The 24,076-nt window shown below is 39.7% G+C and overlaps 1 protein-coding gene across 5 annotated transcripts in view; it reads right to left on the bottom strand.

Moving 5' to 3' along the window:
* Positions 1-9,280: 9,280 nt before the first annotated feature.
* SLC31A1 (solute carrier family 31 member 1) overlaps positions 9,281-24,076 on the bottom strand; it is a 35,621-nt gene continuing 20,825 nt past the window's right edge. For 2 of the 5 annotated variants that reach the window (XM_069069571.1, XM_069069570.1), the window contains exons 2-6: positions 21,294-21,385; positions 18,898-19,064; positions 18,020-18,092; positions 15,769-15,937; positions 9,281-13,403 (exon numbers count right to left, since the gene is read on the bottom strand). In XM_069069571.1, the coding sequence (XP_068925672.1) occupies positions 13,202-13,403; positions 15,769-15,937; positions 18,020-18,092; positions 18,898-19,026 (573 nt within the window). In that variant the 5' untranslated portion in view covers positions 19,027-19,064; positions 21,294-21,385 and the 3' untranslated portion in view covers positions 9,281-13,201. Of the gene's footprint in view, positions 13,404-15,768; positions 15,938-18,019; positions 18,093-18,897; positions 19,065-21,293; positions 21,386-22,097; positions 22,262-24,076 lie in introns of all 5 variants that reach the window. The other 3 variants (XM_069069569.1, XM_069069568.1, XM_069069572.1) reach the window with 2 other exon arrangements.

Raw genomic sequence — 24,076 nt, 5'->3', positions numbered from 1 at the left:
GATTTGAGACAAAGTTCTCCTCTCTGGAAGCAGAGTTCTACTGTGGCAAAAAGCTCAAAAGTCAAGTAACTGAGTGGCAACATGAGCAAGCAAAGGAAGCAAAGCAAGCACAGCAGTCAAACCTTAGATTCCTTTTTGGGGGGACAAAAAGGATCAAAGCATGGAACAGGAGGAAGACAACAAAGTCAAAACTCCTGTACCAAAAGCTTCCAAGAAAAATATTAATTGGTTACAGGCCATAGAGGAGCTTAAGAAGGATTTTGAAAACCAAATAAGAGAAGCAGAGGAAAAATTGGGAAGAGAAATGAGAATGATGCAAGAAAATCATGAAAAGAGAGTCAACAACTTGACTGAAGAAAATAACACCTTAAAAAGTAGACTAACAGGGGTGGCTAAGTGGCACAGTAAATAGAGCACCGGCCCTGGAGTCAGGAGGACCTGAGTTCAAATCCAGCCTCAGACACTTAACACAAAAACTAGCTGTGTGACCTTGAGCAAGTCACTTAACCCCAATTGCCCTCCCCCCTCCAAAAAAAATAATAGACTAACTCAAATGGCAAAAGAGGCTCAAAAAGGCAATGAGGAGAAGAATGCCTTAAAAAGCCTAATTTGCCAGATGGAAAAAAGAATCTCAAAAGCTCACCGAAGAGAATCATTCCTTCAGAATTAGATTAGAGCAAATGGAAGCTAGTGACTTTATGAGAAATCAAGATACTATTAAACAGATCCAAACAAATGAAAAAAAAGAAGGCAATGTGAAATATCTCATTGGAAAAACCATTGACCTGGAAAATAGATCCAGGAGAGATAATTTTAAAATTATTGGACTACCTGAAAGCCATGATCAAAAAAAGAACCTAGAAATCATCCTTCAAGAAATTCTCAAGGAAAATTGCCCTGATGTTTTAGAACCAGAGGAGGGCAAAATAGAGGTTGAAAGAATCCACCAATCACCTCTTGAAAAAGATCCCAAAAACAAAACTCCTAGGAATATTATAGCCAGGTTCTGGAGTTCCCAGATCAAGGAGAAAATATTACAAGCAGCCAAGAAGAAACAATTTGAATATTGTGAAAACACAATCAGGATAACACAGGATCTGGCAGCTTCTACATTGAGGGATTGAAGGGCTTGGAATATGATATTCCAGAGGGCAAAGGAGCTGGGATTAAAACCAAGAATCACCTACCCAGAAAAACTGAGTATCATGTTTCAGGGGAAAATATGGTTATTCAGTGAAATAGAAGACTTTCAAGCATTCTTGATGAAAAAATCAGAGTTGAATAGAAAATCTGACATTCAGATACAAGAAGCAAGAGAAGCATGAGAAGGTAAACAGGGAAAAGAAATCATAAGGAACTTATCAGTGTTGAACCATTTACATTCCTACATAGAAAAATGATAATTGTAACATGAAACTTTTCTCAGTAGAATAGTTGAAGGGAATATAAATATATATATGTATACATACATGTATATATCTATATAGGAGGGTACATGGGCGTATGAATACATATGGAGTGTGTGTATATATGTGTTACAGGTATACATAGAGGGCACAGGACCAATTGAATAGGAAGGGATGATACTTAAAAGGTGAAATTAAGAGGTGAGAGAGGAATATGAGAGGAGATGGGGAGAGACAGAATGGGGTAAATTATCTCATATAGAAGAGGCAAGGGAAAACTTTTACAATGGAGGGGAAGAACAGGAAGGCAAAAGGGAATGGGTCAACCTTACTCTCATTGAATTTGGCTTAGGGAGGGAATGACATACACACTAAATAGGGTATCTCACCCTATAGGAGAGTAGGGGGGAAGGGGATGAGAGGGGGGATGATGGAGGGGAAGGCAGGTTGGGATGGAGGGAAGTTAGAATCACACACTTTTGAAAAGGGACAGGGTCAAAGTAGAGAACAGAGCAAGTGGGGAGCATGATAGGATGGAGGGAAATATAGTCAGTCTTTCACAATATATCCACTATGGAAATGTTTTGCGTAGCTACATGTATTCAACCTATATTGAATTGCCTATCTTCCCAGTAAGGGTGGGTGACAAGGGAGGAAGGGAAAAAATCTGAAATTAAAAGTTTTAAAAATATATTATTATTATTTTTTTTACATGTAACTGGGAAATAAGATATACAGGCACTAGGGTCTACAGATCCATCTTGCCCTACTAGAAAGTCAGGGGGGACATGGGGGAGAATATAGGAGAGAGCAGATTCGGGGAGGAGGTATACAGTGTGATCACTCTTTTGGGGTGGTGGGTAGGGGAAAGGTGGGGAGAAAATTTGTAACTCAAAATCTTGTGGAAATGAATGATGCAAACTAAAAATAAACATAAAATTTAATTTAAAAAATCTTTTTAATTTAATGTAATCAAAATTATCTATTTTACCTCCTGTGATACTCTCTAGCTCATATTTGGTCATACACTGTTTTATTTGTAGATCTTACACATAATATTTTTCCCCATTTGTTTATGATATCATCCTAACTGTGTACCCATTTTGAGCTTTTATTGGTATGCAGTGTGAATGTTGGTCTACGCCTTGTTTTTGCCAGACTGCTTTCCAGTTTTCCCAGGAGTTTTTGTCAAATAGTGAGTTCTTGTGCCAATCTCTTTCTGATTACTCAATCCAATGGCTTTTTCTCAATCCTCATTCTTCTTGACCTATCTCACCTTTGATGCTGTCCATCACCTTCTTTTGATACTCTTTTTCTCTAGGTTTTCAGTTTTTCCTACTCTTTTCTCATACTCTTCCTACCTATCTGACCACTGTTGAGTCTCTTTTGCTGAACCTTCATCCAGTTCATATCCCCTAACTGTGGGTGTCCCACAGAGTTCTCTCTGGGGCCCTCTTCTCTTTACCCTGTATTTCATGTGGTGACCTTATCAGCTTTTATGGATTCAATTATAATCTCTATGTTGATGATTTTCAAATCCACTTACACATCCTTAATCTGTGCTGACCTTCAGTCTCACATCTCCAGTTGCCTATTAGACATCTTGAACTGGATGTCTTATAGGTATCTTAAACTCAACATGCACAAACAATTCATTATCTTTCCCCTAAAACCCTCACCTCTTCTAAACTTCCCTATTTCTGTCAAAGGTACCACCACCTTTCCACTCACCCAGGCTTAAAACCCATGTGTCATCCTCAAATCCTCAGTATCTCTCACCCTACCCCTCTCATATCCAATCTGTTTTCAAGGTCTATGCATTTCACCATTGTAATTTCTTTCAAATATGTCCCCTTCTCTCCTTCAGATTTAGGCTACTCTATGTGGAGCCAAAGAGCCAAAGGATTCCCTGACTTCTTTAAGTTCCAGTTAAAATCTCCTCTTCTATAGGAAGCCTTTCCCAATCTCTTAATTTTCCTGATCCAGGACTCAGATAATTACCTTGATAATAGTGGACTTTTAATATCAAAAACCTCTTTGAGATGAGACTTTTTGTCGTTAGCTCCTGAGTTCTTTTGATATGGGTTACACTTAAAAGGATGTTGTTTGAGTTCTGAGACCAATAGGCTCTACCCCAAGACTTTAGTTGTTCAAAACCAAAATATTTTAATTCTTAGGTGATCAGTTCCTATGCAGATGTACTTGATGATGAGGCTTTGGTTTCTCAAGAGCATCCTTTGTAATGTGACTGCATATGAAAAGAGTTAACTGACTCTTCCAAAGACTCTCAGGCACCTAGAGAAGGAATCCTTATCAAACGATCTATTCTGTGCTACTTCCAGGATATAACAGACTAAGATAATGAATAAGAAAACTTGAGTCCCCTTCCTTTGTCTCTTTTGCTCTATAAAAACCTTGTCCTGAGAATCAATAAATGGAGTTCATCGGTCTTTCTTGAACTACCCACATGGCCTGGTCATTTCTTATTCACGTTTCCGAATGCTAAGTGCTGGACACTGAATAGCCCATGACACTACTGCAATTGCTTGCTGATTGGTCTGCCTTCCACAAGTCTCTCCCTACCCTAGTCCATCCTCCACTAAATTGTCAAAGCAATTTTCCTAAAGTGCAGTTCCAACCATATCACCCCCCCCCCCAAAAAAAGAGAAAACTCCATTGGCTACCAATTGCCTCCAAGACCAAATATAATATTCTTTACTTGGCATTGAAAGCCCTTCATAACCATCTTTCCAGTCTTCTTACAACTTATTACTTACCATCCTCCAACCCCTCTTTGATCTAGTGACACTGGCTTCCTTGGTGTTCCTCTATGAAGACACTCCATCTTTTGACTCTGGCCATTTTTTTTCTTTTTTGGTGGGGGAAAGGCAGGGCAATTGGCATCAAGTGACTTGCCCAAAGTCACACACTAGTGTGTCAAGTGTCTGAGGCTGAATTTGAACTCAAGTCCTCCTGACTCCAGGGCCGGTGCTCTATTCACTGTGCCACCTTGCTGTCCAGCTCTGGCCATTTTTAATGGCTTTCTCTCATGCCTGGAATGTTCTCATTCCTTATACCCTCATACTGGATTCCCTGACTTCTTTAAATTCCAGTTAAAATCTCACCTTCTATAGGAAGCCTTTTCCAATCTCTTAATCCTAGCGTCTTCCCTCTGATCGTTATTTCAATTTATCCCGTCTATGTCTTGTTGTTCATGGCATCTCATCCATTAGACTGTGAGCTCCTCAAGCACAGGGACTGTCCTTTGCCTTTCTTTGTATCCCCAGTGCTTAGCACAGTGCCCGACACATAGTAGGTGCTTGATGAATATACTGTGACTGACTGTTAGGAGGTAGCCAACATGCTTTATCATTAGTACCTTGGAACCACGATTCCACTGATCAGTTCTTAAATCTTTAAAGTTCTTTTTCTTTATAGTATTCATATTTATGATTATGTATTTCCTTCCATCTTATTCTCTTAAACTTTTTCCTGCCCCAATCTTTAGAAAGAAGACAGTGATGACAGAATATTCCTTTTTTTTTTTTTTTTAAAGCAATCAGGGTTTAGTAACTTGCCCAAGGTTACACAGCCAGTGATTTCTGGGTGTGGTGCTGAGTATCAGAGCCTGGATTTGATCCCAGGTTATCCTGACACTGGGGCTGGTGCTCTTACTCACTGAGCTACCTGGCCGCCCCTGTCAGAGTATTCTTAACACTAGTGATCTCTGCTAGATGGAATTTGCCCCTACCTAGCCCAGAAACCAATCACAGATTCTTGTCCTTTCTTTCCTTTCAATTCTCTCTTCCCCATATATCCTACAAATTTAGAGTTTGTTTTGCTGATCCTTCTGTTTCCATCCTTCGTCTTATTCCCTCTTCTCTCCCCCTCCCAGTTCCCTCCTGTTTTCCGGTTGAATTGAATGTATTTTTATACCAAATTTTTTTTGTGTGTTTGAACCTCTTTTGACTGGTTGAGATAAGCGTTAAAGTTCAAGTGATGCCTGCTTCCACCACACCCTTCTCACTGATATCTACTTGGCCACCCTGCAGAGTATGAGAGTTAATGTTAAAAACAGCAAAAGAAGCTCTATCCATCCAAAGGGAAAACTTGCAAGTTACCCTGGGCCATCCCTGGCACTATGTCTTCTTTGTTCTATTTCTACATATCTGACCTGGCCGAAAAGTGCCGCAGAGGTCTACCACTGTCCTCTTACTGCCAGGGACCAGTCTTGTGAGTAAACTTCCCCAATTAACCCAATAAAGCTACAAAAATATAACCACACTGGTGTGGTCTGCTTCTTTCTTCTGCATCTGGGTACCTTCCCTTTATGATGGGACTGTTCCTTTGGATGGTTTGTGTCCTTATATACTCAGATTATGTGAGATAGCAAGTTGCCCCCCTGATCTTCTGTAGAGGTATTCCTAGAACCGAAGTGCCAAACATATAGGCTGCGTGTGGCCCACAATGCCCAAATCCCCAAAAAGATTAAAATATGATTGGAAAATATTTAACAAAATAAAGTACAATAAAACATAAACATTACAATTTAAAATTAAGTCAACATGGGGCCCCCACAGGGATTCCTATGTATGGTTTTATGGCTTTCATTTCTATTTAACATCACTACTCTAGGATATTTCTTTTAAAAATCATCAAAACATAACAAAAAAACAGTCCCAAGCTGTCTTAATTCTTCTGTGACCTTTGATGACATTAGGTTTCTAAAGGGATACTTGTTTGTTCTTTCCCTAGCAGAAGGTAAATACTTTGACCTTGTAGAGTCCCTTCCAATGGCTCAAACATATTTACTTTTTTTGTTTCTCGTAACTCTTGTGTTTGCACTTCAAAGTTTCTATTCAGCTCTGCTCCTTTTTTCGGGAATGCCTTGATGTCCTCAATTTCATTAAGGTCAGGTTTTTTCCTTGTGTAGGATTCTATTCATTTTTTTCTGGGTATGTATATTCTTAAGTTACAAACATTTATGTTTTGCCTTTTGGAGTATACCATATCTTGTGTGATCATTACTATGATTGCCCAGTATTCCAACTCTTTCTTTCTGGATGCTTGTTTCCTTTTGTCTGAATGGGAGTTTTAGATCTTGGCTATAATATTCCTGGGAGTTTTAATTTTAGGGTTTCTTTCATGAAGCAGCTTTTCTATTTTCACTTTGCCCTTTGCACAATTTCCGCTCATGATTTCTTGAAATGTGGTTGCATGTAGTATTGGTATTGACTTTCAGGTAACCTTATTACCTTAATTCTTAGATTTTTTCCCCCCTCCATCACCTGTTTTCTAGGGTAGGTGTTTTTAAAAAATATTTTGTGCAACTTCCCTTTACTCTAATTTTCATGGAGTCTGCTACTAGGATACAGTTTCATACATATTATACTAAACTGTTAAGCTCTCCTTCTAAATCCTTCCTTTAGCACTCTCATTCCTTTACCAATTCTTTCCTTTAGAGATCTCACTTTGTTTTTAAACCATTGCTTGATTTCTTCTAGAAATTCTGGTTGACTGTGTGGCCCAGTGACTTTTTCTTTAACGCTTTGCTTACAATTTCTTTGTTGTATTTGTTTTGCATTCCCTTGCTCCAAGACCTCACCTCTTCATCATGTGTCTTTTGTTTATTCATTCTTCCTGTCTTACTTCCTAAATTGAGACTCTGTGCTAGGGCCAAACGCCGCACACTTCTGGAGAGACAGTCAGGGCCTGTGTATTCTCTAGGGCCCTCTGCCTTCTTTTGGTATTAGTGCTATATTTTTCAGGGATCTCAGGGGTAGCTCAGATCAGGTTGCTGCACTTTCCGCACATCCTAAGTGGCCTGATATGGAATGAAGTCTGCTTGCAGCCCTTATGGTCTAAGCTTTTAAACTCCTTACCACAATTCATGTCGAGGTGACACAACTGCTGACTTTTGCTCTTGTTGGAGGCCCAGTAGAAGACTCCAGTTTCAGACTGACAGAACAACAGGTTTGCCCTTTGTCTAAGCTTCCTGCCCTGGCAGCTCCCTGTGGATGGAATCTCAGATACTAGCTGAGGCAGAGCAACAAGGCTTCAGGCTCATTTCTGCCCCTTCTATAGCTGTATACAGCTCTGTAGGTCCCAGCCAAAGGTTCCAGATTCAGTCCATACTGGATCGTGGACCCTGTAGCGACACAGTTGTTCATTTCTGTTCCTACTATGGTACCCAGCCACAGGACCATGCTGAAAAGTACAGGCCTTGTTGGCTAGAACTGGCACCACCCCTTCCAGTGCCCAAAGGCCTCTGGATGTCTCCATATGCTGACCTGGGTTTGGAAAAGGAACCAGTGGTTTCTCCTTGAGTTGCCCAACCACCACTCCATGGGGTGCTTTTCCTTCCTCTTTGTTTCAAGTACTTGTGGGAGAGAACCAGACTGTACTTTCTCTTGCCCTGACATTTTTGCCAAACTAATATCTAAAGTCTTTTCAAGGTTTTAAGACTTATTTTGTTCCTCATCTAGAGATGGAGATATGTTTAGAATAAACTCTTCAGATTTTTCTGGGGTTAAAAGGGCCATTTAACTAGAAGAACGAAGGTTTTGTGGTAATGACAGAATGCAGAAAGGAAGAGACTTAAGCCTTCCTGCCCGTGCACATACCTTTGCCTGGGACAGGCCTAGTTCTTTGAAAGTCTGGGAAAAATCCTACAAAGTATAACAGAGAAGGTCCCTGAATTGTTAGGCATTGGAGTAAGCCCATTAAAATCAGTTGCTTATAGAAAACAGGGAGCTCTAGGGAACTCCCAGTGACCCAGCTGATGATTCTCCTGGAAATAAATGCCAAAAAGGTAAAGAGTGGGATTTTTTCTTAAGCTGTCCCAATCAGCTTTTCAAAGTGAAAAAAAAAAAATCCTGCTGCTACTCCCCCATTCTCTAATTTGTATTCTTTTACTAGCAAAAGAAAAGAATAGAGGAATGGTTCATGGCTTTCACAATAGCCTGTTTCAAGCGGATTTCACTTACCACTTTATCTCAGATGATCTAGCCAGTGGTGTCAAACTTACCACTGTTAAGTGGCAGCCACTAAGCTATACTACAAAACGATCCTTGCAAGCTGCCTACTTAGAAAACCTTATATTAATGCTCTCCATGTTTTACTATTTTCTTTACTTATTTTGTTAACTATTTCCCAATTACATTTTAATCTGGTTTGGGTTGCACTCAGGAGTGCTGATGATTTGACATCTCTGATTTAGATTATATTTTACTAAAACAATAGAATAAAATAATTGTATCTGTCACAACTTTGATCAATTTCTTGAAAATGTGAGGTTTGCTGCCTTGGGTCCTTTGAATTGTAAAGCACAGGAGTTCACAATCCTCTTTCAGGAGAATGTGTCTTTCATTTCCTTAGATGATTGGGGTCTGCAGAATGGAATACGGGAATAGGGAACTCTGCTAAGGTAGAAGTCTTTGAATCAGGGCCCGGTGGTGAGTTGAAAACTGGAGAGCTCCTTGACATTTAGCTACCTAAACTTTCTCAAATGCACATACATGTGAAGTAAATGGAAGTTAACAAGAGTAATATACTTGGCCTTTTGACTGATGTGGCTGAGCTTTAGAATCAACAACATATTGGTTGGGGAGTGGTGGTGCTGGGGCTAGTTTTTTTAGTTCAAGGAATTCTGTGCAAGGGTTGTTTTGATTTTCTTTTCCCCCTCAGAGAGGAGAGCCCTCCTCTTGGGTAAGGTAAGAAAAGAATGAGAGGTGAAAAGAGAAGACTATGTCTACTAGAAGGTCATATAGATCTTTAGACAGCTGGAAACTGTCATTAATAGCAAAGTTATATCTAAATATCGATTCTAAAGGGACCAACTAATTTTGACAACACCGTGGTCTAAAACACACAAACAGAATCAAAATATTTATTATGTGTTCTTTTGCACATGGCACTGTTAGGCACTCTACAACAATGTGTAACATGCTGTGTAACAGCAAAACTGCCCTCAAGGAGCTTACAATCTAAAATGGACAATATCAATGTAGACACACTGAATAAGGCATTTTATAAAATGAAGAATTTTTTTTGCTCCGGTTGACATATCTGACTGAAGGAAGGATGAGGACAGGATCAAAATTAAAGAGGAGGGAAAAGTGGCTGGATCTTCAGGGGGCCATACACTCAATGGGGAACACTTTGGTAGCTGGAGGTACCACTAAAATGAGAGGCTTGCCAGCAGGGTGACAAAAGGAATCCCACAGTGGCATCCCCAAATGGAAAGGAAACCTAATACTCCTATAGCCATGATGAGAAAACCTTACTCTGTAACCCTGTAGCTGACATTGACTCATTAAGAACTCCAGGCTAATGGGTGGAATCAGACTGAGGATCCTCCCACCTTTCCACAATGGCCATGTAGTTGCCACTCACTGCATCTAACATACAGCTCACCAACATTCTAACCTTTCATTCATTCACTCGCTCAACAAATATTTGGATTCCTAGTACTATGTGCAAGGCACTATACCAGGTTCTACAGGGTAAGGATCACCTGGAACTTGCGAAAAAGCCCAGTGCCAGGATTTATGCATTCAGATGTGCAGCTGTGATTCAGCTTTTCAACCCTAGATCAGCAGAGAGCTGTTTATACACCCACATCCAGAGGTCCCCATCAACTCTTGGGAACTATGTCCAGTGTTCACAATCATTAATCATTAACTCAAGAGGCAAATTTGATGAAGTATAGTAGTGGACAGGTTTCCATTTGTACTTGTAGAAGAATGCACATAGCAATACTCTACACATTTTGAGCTGTATAGGAAAAAGTAACAATGGGGAGAATACAAGAAGGGCTGGATGAGTCAAACAAAAGTAGAAGGAAAAGCTAATGGTATAGAATACTAACGAGCAAGGACTGAAACAAGGTAGTAAAGGCTGGGCTAGGCTGTCATATTATCACAATCCAAATTCTCAGTGGGGAAGAAAAAGCAGATATTCCAATAAAACAATCATTTCTTGCTGACTTTTTCAAAATATAGGTCTTGAATTAACACCCCCCTCCATTATATCCTGAATAGCATAAATTTCACCAAGAAACTGAAGTGAAGGAATGGTTTTCCTGCTGGGAAAGTATGTTTGCTTTACTGGGCTTGGTCCTTATCTCCCTGTCTAGGCAAAAACTCCTAGAAAGCAACAGGGCTGAAACTGAAATCATTGTTTTTATTTCAGCACCTTGGTCATTATTGTTATAATTTTACTATTCCTTGATGTTAGTGTCAGATTATAGGATATCAAGTCTTTGGTGCTGGATTATAGAGGTCTCCTTCGTAAATTACTGTCACATGCTTGGCACATGCTCAGTTGATTCGAATTCCAGAAATGTAATTATGAAATAATTACACAGCACCATCTGGTTCTGGCTCTCAAGCTCAACTTTAATCCCATTAATTTACAACCTTCAATAATCCCACATGGCTTTAAAAGTGCAAGGAGATGGAGGGGACAACGAATAACTCAGGTGCTGGCTGGTGGGCAGAGAGTTCTGGGGGATCCTCTCCAGCCATAGGCACTTACTTCTATGTGGCTTTTCAGGGAGCTGATTTTACCAGACAGATCTATAAAAAATTCTTATTTTTCATCTAACTACTGCTAAGCACTGCTAATGCCCAACAACAGGTAAAACAACTTATGATACTAAGTAGAGAAAACTGATGGGGTGGCTAGGTGGTGCACTGAATAGAGCACCGGCCCTGGATTCAGGAGGACCTGAGTTCAAATCCAGCCTCAGACACTTACTATATACACACACACATAAAACTAGCCTTGTGACCTTGAGCAAGTCACTTAACCCCAATAGCCCTACCTTCCCCTCTCAAAAAAAAAAAAAAGAAAACTGATGAGAGTAAGGCTGCTTCTAAAGAGGATCAATAACTTAGTCCTCAGCCTCCCTAAAGTTACTTGTTTGGATCTACTATGTAAATGATCAAAGGGAATTTTTCTTTATTTAGAGTTCTTAAATAGCAAACTGTGCTGAAAAAGAAGCAAAATCAGTTTCCTATGACTATTAATGAAGATTTTGGGAACCAAGTAACCTGGAAGAACAAAGAACACACTCTAGAACAGGCCTGGGTTGGAATTCATTGGAGAAGTATTTTAAGATTATAGGATCATGGATTTAGAGCTGGGAGGGACCTTCAGACATCTAGTCTGACCTCCTTATTTTACAGATGAGGAGACTGAGGTGCAAGGAGGCTTAGTGACTTGTCTAAATTCAAACAGGTGGTAGGTGGCACAGTGGGTTATGAAGCCAGGTCCTCTACTTTAGACACTCACTCCTTTCACTGGTAGCACTGCCTCCCTGGTCATGAAGCCCAGTGAATTCCTACAATTAGAAAAGGGTGCAGCACTTTCTAGGAAGAGTATAGACTTAAAAACCAGTGGAGCAATTGTACTTTGTCTCTTTTGCCCTAGGGCATAATGAGAATGTCAAGCACCTTGGAGGGCGGGGTTTATTAGGTCAGCTCAGAAAGATTCACTTTATAGAGGTAGTTTGGACTTTGCAAAATAAGCTCAACAGCAAGGATGAACAGTTAAGTGTGATACTTTATGAGAAAAGGTTGGGAAAGGGCTCTATTACAATGGTGATTCTTTTAGGCAAGAAGTAATCTACATCAAGTCCTCAAATGAAATAAAGATAGTTACATGGAGACTGAGCTGATGGATGTCCCAGATCAAAAGCAGACCATATTCCAAACCTGTCTAAGGTGAAAGACAGACCTTGTGCTTATATTAACACAATGCCCTACTGGCCAGGACTGACACTTTCACTGCACTTAGTAACAGAACAGGCTGGAGGAGGGGAGATAGGAAAGGGATGGGTTCTCCTCACCTGCAGGTCCCTTCTAAGAACCACTGCTCTTTTGTTATCTGAAAATATGGAGTCATGATTTCCCATGCACTATAACCCAGTCTGCTAAGGTGGGGCCTGCAGAGTGAGCTGAGAGAAGTCATCATTTGGAGTACCAGTGTAGTGATTCTGCCTCCCTTAGATAATGAATGATGATTCCTGTGCTAAGGTCCCTACCCCAACAACTGCTAGTTTAAAGGAAAAGCTACGACACAAGAACTTTCATTTCATGAAATTATGACCAACTAAGGGAGCAAGACAAAAAGATGCCAATGGTTTTATTTGAAAACATTTCCTATTATTAAGTGATTGTCAATTGTGTGATTGGTGAAATAAGAATTTAAAAAAATGGAAGGAGAAGCTTCTGACCCGGACTGCTGCTATGCAAGGGAACACTCCTTTATGCTATCGCATCTTTATTCAACTCAAAAGTCCTTCAGACTCTCAGACTGCCGTGTATCACTCCACACCTCGGCAAAGGCACACCCTATTCCCCCACTTATTCAGTCCAACAACTGGGATAGATATGTTCTAGTGTTATGGGGTGGGTAGGAGTTTCCCACAACCTCCGCCTATGACCCAGAAATGACCCCTCGCCCACAAAATTGTCATAATAATAATAATAATAATAAAAAAACACCACAAGAGATTAAAAAGGGAAGTAGATGATCAAGAAATCATTAGAACAAAAAGCTACCTTGATTAGTGGAGAACTGAGGACCTCAGCCTAGTAGCAGAAATCAACAGTTTGGGGAGGGCACCATCCAGCTTGGAGGTTAGTATGTAAACCTCCTTGATTTGTTGTCTAAGCAAGTGTTGGGAGGCAAGGGGCCATGGAGGGACAATAGGAGGATGTGAAATCAGCTCCCCCAGTCTCCAGCTACTTCGCACTGTGGTAAATAAGGCCACATCCTAGAGTCTGACATTAATGGCAGTGCTCTGTGATGTCCACTACCACGGCCTTCTTCCAGCTGAAGAGAAAGTAGCCTGTTCCAGCCCCTGCCGCCACGGCAATGCAGAGGTACCCATTGTAGGTCATAAAGATAAGCATAAGGAAGTAGCTGATGACCACCTGGATGATGTGTAGCACCGTCTGCAGAAGGTGAGGGAAACTCAGCATCTGTTGCCTGGAAAACAAACAGGGACAAAAATTAGGGCTGACTTTGAAAGCGCTCACATGGCTATGGACACTGGGGTCAAACTCATTCTCACCTCTACCTCTCTGCTGGCTCCTCTGAGAATCAGTCTGTGTGCTGACAAGGCAGCACAGTTGGCTAGTCAACTGATAAGGGTGACTGAGCTAGAGATGGAATGGAGGGTGTGGGAATTATAGATTTGCATACATCTCTTACTTTCCAACTTGTTTCTTTTGAAGAACTGGGGTCATTCTGCTACAAATACTACATATTGTTCACATAATTTAGAAGAGATGTGCAGCAGAAATAAGGCTGCACTAGGAAGCTAAGGAGACCTTCGTTCTCTTCCTGGCTGTAGCTATCTATATCTTTCTTAATTTCCTCAAATGGTAGTGCTCACCACCCCAAAATTACTTGGTATTTATTCTGTATTTCTTTTTCTGTGTAATGTGGTTTCTCCCCAGTAGAATGCAAGCTCCTTGATGGGAGGAACAATTTCGTTTTTGTCTCTCTATTCTTAGCATCTAATATAGTACTTGGAGAATGGTAGGCACTTAATAAATGTTTGCTGAATTGAAATCTGTAAAATGGGGAGAACACTATTTTTCTCATCTGAAAGCAGGGTTATGACCAGGGCACCGTGGGGTCACTTCCAGATCCATAAGACTTAAATTCCAAAAAGTATTGGCCAGCCCTACACAAAATTATCCTATTGTTTAGTTTAACTGTAAGCCTATGGAGAAGAATTTATGATCAAACAAGAGACAGAAAACATTATGAAATGCAAAATGGATGATTTTTATTACATTAAATTGAAAAGGTTTTTGTACAAAAAATAAGTCAATTCAACCAAGATTAGAGGGGAAGCAGAGAGCTGGGAAATAATTTTTACAGCCAGTGTCTCTGATAAAGGTCTCATTTTAAAAATATATAGAGAACCGAGTCAAATTTATAAGAGTACAAGTCATTCCCCAATTGATAAAATGTCAAAGGCAGTCTCAGAGGGAGAAATTAAAGTTATCTATAGTTACATGAAAAAATGTTCTAAATCACTACTGATTAGAGAAATGCAAATCAAAACAACTCCAAGGAACCACATCATACCTATCAGACTGGCTAACATGACAAAACAGGAAAATGACAAATGTTGGGGAAGATGTGGGAAAAGTAGAATACTAATGCATTGTTGGTGGAGCTGTGAACTGACCCAACCATTCTGCAGAGCAATTTGGAACTATACTCTAAGGGCTATAAAACTGCATACCCTTGGACCCAGCAATACCATTACCTAGGTCTGTGTCCCAAAGAGATCATAAAAACGGGAAAAGGACCACATGTACAAAAATATTTGTTTATAGCATCTCTTTTTGTGGTGGCAAAGAATTTGAGGGGATGTTCATCAATTGGGGAATGGCTAAAGAAGCTGTGGTATATGAATGTAATGGAATACTATTGTGCTATAAGAAATGATGAGCAGGCCAACTTCAGAAAAACCTGGAAAGACATATGAACATCATGATGCTGAGTGAAATGAGCAGAACCAGGAGAACAGTGTACACCGTAACAGTCACACTGTGAGATGACTGACTTTGATAGATTTAGCTCTTCTCAGCAATATAAGGATCTAAGACAACTCCAAAAGACTCACAATGGAAAATGCAGAGTAAGAACTTTGGAAGCAGACTGGTTGCTCTCCTTTTCTTTTGTTGTTTTATTTCTTCTTTCTCGTGGTTCTTTCCCTTAGTTCTAATTCTTCTTTACATCATGACTAATACAAAAATAAGTTTAATATGAATGTATAAGTAGAACCTATATCACACTGCATGCTGTCTTGGCGGAGGTAGGAGAAAAGGGAGGGAGAGAAAATTTAAAACTCAAAATCTTATGGAAGTAAATGTTGAAAACTTAAAATAATTATTTAAAAAAAACCCCAAACTATCCTATTGCTGTCATCTAACATTAGGTACACTCTGGATTCTAATCCTGTAAGGAGAAAAAACTATTTTTGCCATTTTCCTTCATCCAATTTTCTAGTTTCTGTATTATCATTTTGGCAAATGTTCTCACAACGTGGAGTTCATATGTACCTTCTTTCAGGCATCTAGGATAACTGTCCAAGTTTGTGAAAAGATTCGTTCCCTTCCTTTTCCTGTACTAGTAGATAACCTGGCCTGGCCATGATACACAGTCCCAAACCTCTAATGACAATCTCCACCAAGATCATATCAAACTATCACTTCAAGTAGTGAGTTGCTTCCATCCAACTCAGCAAAGAGCTGCTTACTTTTAACTGACTTGGCTCCCAAGTCCTTCTACCTATAGTTACTGAATCAAAGTAAAGTTTTTTTTTCCTTACCCAACAGTTTTGTGTGTTTCCATAAGGATAGTTCCATTTGGCCCTGGGACTGGCATGGAGTTATAGCGAATGCTGACCTGGGACTTACGCAGCAAGCTCTCCCGTGCTATCTTGAGACCTTCGTAGAACATTGCTAACAAAAAGACAGCCACAAATGCCCCAGCCATTTCTAGACAGGAAAAAAAAAAGGAAAAAAAAATATATATACACACACACACAGAAATATAGAAATGTAACCAAGGTTATGTCAGAGGGGACCAAAACAGATCAGAAAAATAAATGCTATTGTCATTTCTTAATATAGCAACCTCTACCTAGACAGGTGACAAATGGCCAAGAAAACAGAAGTGAAGCCCAGTGATGTAAAAGACAAGAGAGACTTGATATAAAGCTTTCAAACATGCTTCTTTGTCAGAAATAGGAAGCAACTTAATTCTGAAAGGTCAGTACATTTGAAGTGGCAATTAAGACCCTTACATTATCAAGTGGTATTGGTGACACAAATCAAAAGTCTCTCTGAAATCCAGGACTTTCTTTCCAACTAACTCCATTTCCCAATATCCCAATATCCTTATATGGGAAGATATGCCATAAGAAATTTCCCATTTGGTACTGAAACCAGCCCCATCCTGGCTACTGAGAATACCCAGCATGAGCAACACTCACAGAAATAGCAAATTCAGTATGACACATAACAGGCACTTTTGAAAATCCATGTTTGAATACTAAATTTGACCCCAAGAAAGCAGTACAAAGAAGAGAAGGGGCAAAGAAGGGGTGTGTATGTGTGTGTAATTGTTGTGAATACTCCCCATTAAAGGGATAGTTTTTTCCTGTGGGGTTAGAATATACATCCTAATACTCTACTATTTCTTGGAGTCTTCTTTTTTCCTTCTGGATTTTGGATGCTATAACTTACTTTCTGGCCTAATAAAGAAAATATTGCATGTATAAACTATTAAACAAACACAACCTTGAATTACGTATCATACACTCTAGGAAAAGCTTTCTAAGTCATTTAAATTTGACTGTAGCTCTGGTTCCCACCAGGGATAAGTAACTTCATTTTGAATAGGAAAACATTCCAGAAGGGGATGGGATGAAATAGACTGGAAAATTCACTCCTTTGGGGGGGTGTATGTAAGGTGGATTTTTCTTATTCTTTCTTAAGAGTTTAGTTCCCAGGACCCATGGCCATAACAATCTCTAGTTTCCAGGTGTTAGATATTATTTCCCAGGTTCATGACTAGTAAACATTTCCACCATGCCTGTGTAGCGTTATACAATGATAAATAATATAAAGACTTAAATTCAGCTGATAAATACCCACTGAGACTGCACAGTGAGCTATGATGATGAGGTAATGTAAACTTGTGAGACTATTGTTGGCAAGTTGCCTTTTTTGTCTGTTGCCCTATAAATCAAGTGGCTACTGGTTAGTAAGTGAGGATCTGGGTAATACATAGAGGAATACATGTACCTGACTCAACTGGCCCTCTACTGAGGCTTGGGGGGATTTAGGGGGGAGCACAAGCTGGAATGCTGTGCCTGTCTCAACTGACCCCATTCAAGCCGTAGGGGTAGTTGCCCCGCCCTTCTCGTCTGCCCCTGCAAGAAGGGTGATTAAAGAATGCTGCAGGAGTTGGTGCTCCCAATATCAGCAAACCCTTTTGAGAAGACGAGAGTAGAATAAAGTAAGCTTATTTAACCCGTTATTGTGTTTCTGTTTCTGTCTTCCTATCTGCCACATGAAGAGTGAACCTGCACTAAAACACCTGTGTAACACCTGGCGTAGTCAATGTTACTTGTGTGTTTACCTAACAGAGGGATAGGATTAGAGTCCTAGATTAGGGTGTTATGACATGGTATCTACCTCACTGGTCGTAAAAAGATACTGTCCTTTTGCTAATATCTGGTTTGTGTAAAATTTGAGCACAGGCTAAAGTTGGGCTTATTTTTCAGTATATAGCTTAGGTATTCTTTTTTTTTTTTATTTCAAAGAGATTCTATTGTAAGCAACATAGTATTTAATGTTTACAACTGAGATCTCATGGTAAGTAGAATAATCCTTATATTCTCACCTTACATGTGAGAAATTGAGGACATTAACAGTCCACAAAGTGAGCCAATAATTGAGACAAAAAATTCCAGTTTCCTGACTCCTAGTAAAATAATGTATCTATAGGTTATCACACTGCTTCTCCTTTGCATAAACTATCCCTATTAAACAATTATTTGCTGGCTTACTTACCCCCAGGTGTATTGATCACTAATCCAGAAAATAGCAATTCCACATTCTTATAGCCAAAATAGAAGGTCATGGGCTGCCAGAAATAGAAATGAGCAAGTTAGATCCAGAGTCAAGCCTAAAACTGCAAATTGAGGATGTGCCAGTTGAATTTTAAAAACACTAGCTTAAGGGAACACAATTTTAAGAGACAAGATGTTTTAAGGAGTAAGCTGCCCAACTGGAAGCTGGATTATTCCTCCACTCCAGCCTTACTTTATATGATTCTGTGTTCTGTTATGACTATCCAGGCCCATTTTAATGTATGCATACATTTATGGCCATGCCACAGCACTGAGGAAAAGCCATAACAATAGACAATGAGGGCACAGCAGAGAACAAAAGAAAACCTAGAAAGAAGCACAGAAAAGCTGGGCTGCTTTGAAAACAACGCATAGGATTTATCACATTTTGTGAAATGGAAATTTATTGTCTTATACGGAATCCTCTCTTCTGTTCACTGTGTACAGGAGATGTTTTTTTCTTCTTTTCTTGTTTTGTATTTAAGTTTAAAATGAGTAAAAAAAAATTTTTTAAAGGCAATGAGGACTAGCATAGCCCTCTGCAGTTGTGCCAGCCTCTATTTTCTTAACAAAGCAGTTTAGTCAATGCATGAAATTCTATACTTGTAGGGAAAAACCATAAGAGAAATGACCCAGGAGACCTGAGATCTAGTCCAAATTCTCCTGCAGCAAGTCACTTATTTTGCCCTCTTTGGGCATCAATATTTTTCCTCTACAAAATAAGGGGGTTACATTGGATGATCATCCAGTTCTAATATTCTGTGATCCTATGACCCAAATTGGTGGGAAAGGATCAAAGTCTCCTTTTTGCTTACTCACCATCATCATCATCATCATGTCTCCTCCTCCCCCATGAACATGAGAAGCTGTAGTGGATGAATGATGGTGGGGGGGCATAGTGCTATTATTGTCCATATGGCTCATCCCATGATTGTGTCCAGAGTTCATCTTTCTAGGAAAGGCTGAAAATCAACAGCAGAATCCTCCTGAGAAAGAGAGAGTTCTGGATTATTAAAGTACAATTTCTTCAACTCTTCTATAGATATCAAAATGTCTGTAATAGTCTAAGAATTATGTTTCATAAGTTACAGATTTAAAAAAAAAGTATAAAAGGAAATCCTTAAGGTAGAAATGTTCCTAAATCTGGAGAAAGGAATTAATGCCCAGGGTTTTAGAAAAAGTACTTGTATAAAAGGAAGAAAAATCTTAAATTACAGGAAAACCCTTCAAGTTTCTGTTATTCTAACAGCATTCAAGCGGTTTTGGGTGACAAAGTTTAAAACCATTCTAAAGTTTGTTCCAATAACCAGTGATGGTGATTAAAAAGCTACTGTTCAAGTTAATTCTATTTGGCAGGCCTGCATTTAATCAGAATATGTCTCTTCCAAATTGGACTTCCAGATTTAAGTGATTTCTACTGGGAGAAAGGTCTGTTGCTGCCCCAGGCAAGCTGAGTGACAAGAATCTGAATGCAGCATCAATTCTCAAAGAGTTTTAGAGAGTGCAGCACAGAAAGCAAAGAGCTATTGGATCTAATTAGGTTTTTCCAAATTAAATAAGTTGAAACAACTGTGTACCCTATCTATAGTTACATGAATTGCCTCTTTCACCATGACGCACTGCTTTATCAAAGTAACTATGAACCCGTTAAAAGGTCAACACTTCTAAATCCCCACACAGCTACAAGATATATCCCCTTCATGTGTACCTGAGGTTCTAGCAATGCAAAAACCCATAAGGAAAGCTTCTCATATAATGAGGGTCATTCAAGAGACTTCCTCCTTACTCTCACTGTGAATGATCATTATTATATGATCAGTGATGTCATATAACTACAACATATGGTAGCCTGAAGGGTAAAGTTCCTCTCTCCAAGAAAGAACATCATGGGCTTCTTTATCAAACATACCCAAAGTTCTACTGCAGTTAACTTTAAACAATGCTCAACTCAATTACAAACTAAGATGCAACATTACATAAAGAACTTGAAAATCTGGCTTTACTATTAACACTGTAAAATTTTCTTTCATCTCTAGATATTTGTGGATGGAATTGTGGAAGCATAAACATGGTCTCTTCACTCAAAAAATTTCTGATCTACTTGAGGAGACTACACACATAAATAAAGATAGCAGGTTACATATGCCAAGTTCCAAATGTGTGTTAAAGGTGTAAGTGCTACTAGGATTCAGAGGAAGACGAGTTTGTTGTAGGAAGGATGAGATCATGAAGAACTGAGTTGTCCTGAAGTGGGATTCTGTCCTCAGTAAATGTTTCTCTTCTACATCACTAGACTGGACAGAACCCAGTGGATATTCTCTCAAAATGAGCCAGTCTCATGTCACACTGCTACTATGGAAACCAGGCCAAATGAAGAGTGTTTTTCTTTGTATCTCTATGTTTAAGGTACTGGACCTATAGGGCTGCTATAAAAACAGAAAAAATTATATCAATTTCTCGAAAATATCGTCTTTCCCCCTCTATATTCCACCACTATTTTCTCTACTAGATCTATCATTCCCATTCTCAATTCTATCATTTTCATAAATTGCAAATGAACACAAATTTCTGTTCAGTCACCCAGGGATAACAAGGGAAATATAACACCTTACTGCTGCTGCAAAGTGATAAACTATTTTGAAAGTCTGTTATTAGGCAACCAGTTAACACATTTACATACTGATTCTTACACAGTCTTTCTAAGACAAAACACTTAACACGTCAACTTTATGCAACAGACTACTGCAATACAGGGTATTCCAGAAGTCTTAGTGCAATTTTAAGCCATTAAAGCTTCAATGTGCACTAAAACTTCTGGGACAAGCTATATTCTAGGAGGTTGGGTTGGAGGAAGATCCTAGTCCTTCCTTTCCTGGTTAGAAATACAATGTGGGAAAGTTCAACATAGCTGAGGTTAGTGGTTGGGATTTCTTCTTGATCCCATTCCTACCACCACAGGATTCCTATCAGCCTAATTACTTATTACAAGGAAAAAAATTAGAAAAATATTTACCAGAGTACAGGAACTGAATCACATTTTATGGTATTTTGGATATTCTTTTTTCCACTTGGTTTTTCAGTTAATAGACCTTCTATCTGGCCTATTTTCTCTTCAGTAGCACTCTGAGCACACACATTCTCCCCTGTCCAAGCACCCCGCCCTTCGGGCTCTCCTCCCTTCCCACCACCCTTCCCCCAAAAGAATTTATACTTACAGATAATAATTTGGCAGTTGGCTACTTTTAGCCAGTTTCTTTCACCTGAACTGATCTCAGAAACACCAAGCTCAGTTTCTTCCAGCATAAAACTGGGAGTGAAGGAGAGAATAAGTCAAAGTCCAGACAGAGTCACAGCAGTACTGTTTGCTGTCTTCACCTGTAGTCTGAAAGGAATGGTTTAATCTCATGGTAATCATGAGCTGTGCTGTCTCTGGTTTATTCAATTTCCTCTACACTCCTCTGCCAGCTTTAACTGCTTCGTCTCCAAGGACTGCCTCTACAACTCAGCCAAGTCACCTTTTTCTAGGCACAGGGTTCAAGGTCTACAAAGGACCAGGGTGCTATCTTGATAGAATCATGGCCAGTTTCTCAGTTTACAATGTAATGTGAAATGAACTTGTGACAGAACTACTACTGAGATCCAAGTGGTTGATTCACTGCAAGGGGTCTTTTTTAACCAGGGGGCATTCTGGGGTTGCATGCTGATTGATACTTTTCAACTTCAGGAAATGTCACTTGTTTAAACTTCCATCTTTCATTTCTCTTCTTGGCCTTATGTCCAATAAGGACTTTTCATCAAATAACATGCCAAGTAACATGCCAAGTGTATAGTTCAGAGAATTTTAATTTGATCATTGCCACTCAAAAACTCAGTGACAGAACCAATTAAAAAAAAAATCTACGAATCTTAACTGCCAGTCTTAGACATCAGTGTTTCTAGGCCATTTCAAACCTGTTTTCCAACCCTGCAACTAGAACATTAACCAAGTACAAAGGCTTGAAAGTCCCAGTTTCATTTACCATTATAGAAGTGAAGGTTGGTTCTGCCAATCTCATATGGTTGGGTAGTTTTCTTGAATACAGTTCAGAAAGGAAAATTTTATACTATATGATGAAGTGGCAGCACACAACAGTTAGTTACCTCTTCCTCTAGAAAAGCTCCCTCACAAACATTTTGGAAAAGGCTGGAACATAAAGTGAGTACCATGGGGAATCCATTAACCAAAACAGATACAGTTTACACTGGGTTTTAGCTTCCATCTCCCTTTTCTGCACTTGGTTTCACCAACGTCTTTTCTTTATATTCATAGTTTCTCCTGACCAGCAGCTAGAATCCTATGAACCAGAGAAACTCCAACTTCTTGTGTTCCATCAGCTGAACAGCAGGTCTTTCCAGAGAACAGTTGGTTGTTATAAAATAGTTCAGTCTCAAACCTTAGTCACTGTCTCCAAAGGACATAAATTTAATTATCTGCCTAGAATTGTGTTTGTTATATGCTAGCTTGCTTCTAGAGGCAGCTAAGTGATTTAGTAGATAGAGGAGGGCCTGGAGGCAGGAAGACCTGAGTTCAAATCTCTCCTCAGACACTTGTTGTGTGACCCTGGGCAAATCACTTAACCTCTGTTTGCCTTACTCCACTGGAAAAGGAAATGGCAATCCACTCCAGTATTTCTGCCAAGAAAACCTCAAATAGTGTTATGAAGAGTCAGTCTTGACTAACAACTGACAACAACAAAAAATCTTGCTTCTACTGACTTGAATACTAACAGATCATGGAATAAGGGCAGATCTCTTTAATATAAATCATGGGTGTTACACTGCCTATTATTTCCCTCAAACCAACTTTAATATCCCCATCCCTAGAGCAGCACTTCTCTAGCCAGGAAGCAGTTTTGGTACAAAGAAAAGCACCAAGTACTTGAGGCCAGAGGCTCCAGGGCCACAGAGCTCACTCTCAGGGAGCTTTGTGCAAGTCATTTAACCTAACCTTTCAGAGCCTCAGTTTTCTCATCTAGAAAATAAGAGGCTCAGTTTAATCGATCTTTCTCCAGTCCCTTCCTCAGCTCTAAATCCTCTAATTCACCTATGATCCAAATGGTTTTCAAATCCTTTGTATAGACACACAGAAGAGTAAGCATAAGTCCCTAGTATCTATGTAAGACCCTTGAAGACCTAGGTTCAAACCTCACCTTTGCCTTTCACTAGTTTTTGATCCTGAGCAAGTCACTTAACCCAAGACAATCAATCACAGAGGAGTTGTCTGTCTGCCAAGTGGAGTTTCCATACCAGGAATTCCCTACAGCAGTAAAATCACAGGAGCAAACTGAAGAAATAAAAGGTCAATTATCAATACAATTATGACTGGAAGCACATGAAAGGATAGGGTCCTCCAAAATCATGACAGTAAAGCTGAGGGAGGATTCCTCAGCAATACCAGAACTGAAGTTCATGCTATTATTGCTCACAGTTTATGGGAGCACTCTATTCAGGAAACTATGGTCCGGAGCATGGAAGCACTGACCTGGTGGTGACCGATAGGGCTTCCAGGCTTAGTCCAAACTCCAGGCTATCCTGCATTTTCCTGTTATTGCACAATGTTGGATAAGGAACTACAGCCCACGGGGACTGGGAAGATTACACCTCACAGAGAGCAGCTACAAAGAAGGTGTGGAGAAACACCTGGCAGAGACTCCTCCTTTCTCCTCTGGCTCAGACAAAAAGATGTAATCAGTAGTCTCAGACAATTCTTCTGGAGACTGCCTCCATTCTCTCCACAACTTCCTATGTAGTGATAGCAGGGGAGAATGTCTTTATTCTTAAGAAGATTAGGGTCATGTTCCTTTTCAAATTCACATAAGCAGCAAACCAAAGAAAGACATCTAGTTTCTCCTCAGCTTTGTGTGGCTCATACAATCCCTGAGCTCTAGGCATGGAAGGGACATGGGAAATTCAAGGTCAAGGTACACGACCATAAAGCAGTTTCAAGCTTGGAGTCCAT

The sequence above is a fragment of the Petaurus breviceps genome, unplaced genomic scaffold (genome assembly GCF_028583685.1).
Source record: "Petaurus breviceps papuanus isolate PSGF00001 unplaced genomic scaffold, PetGlider_PUasm1.0 90779, whole genome shotgun sequence".
Classification (NCBI taxonomy): Eukaryota; Metazoa; Chordata; class Mammalia; order Diprotodontia; family Petauridae; genus Petaurus; species Petaurus breviceps.
This window is presented reverse-complemented; position numbering and strand designations above follow the sequence as displayed.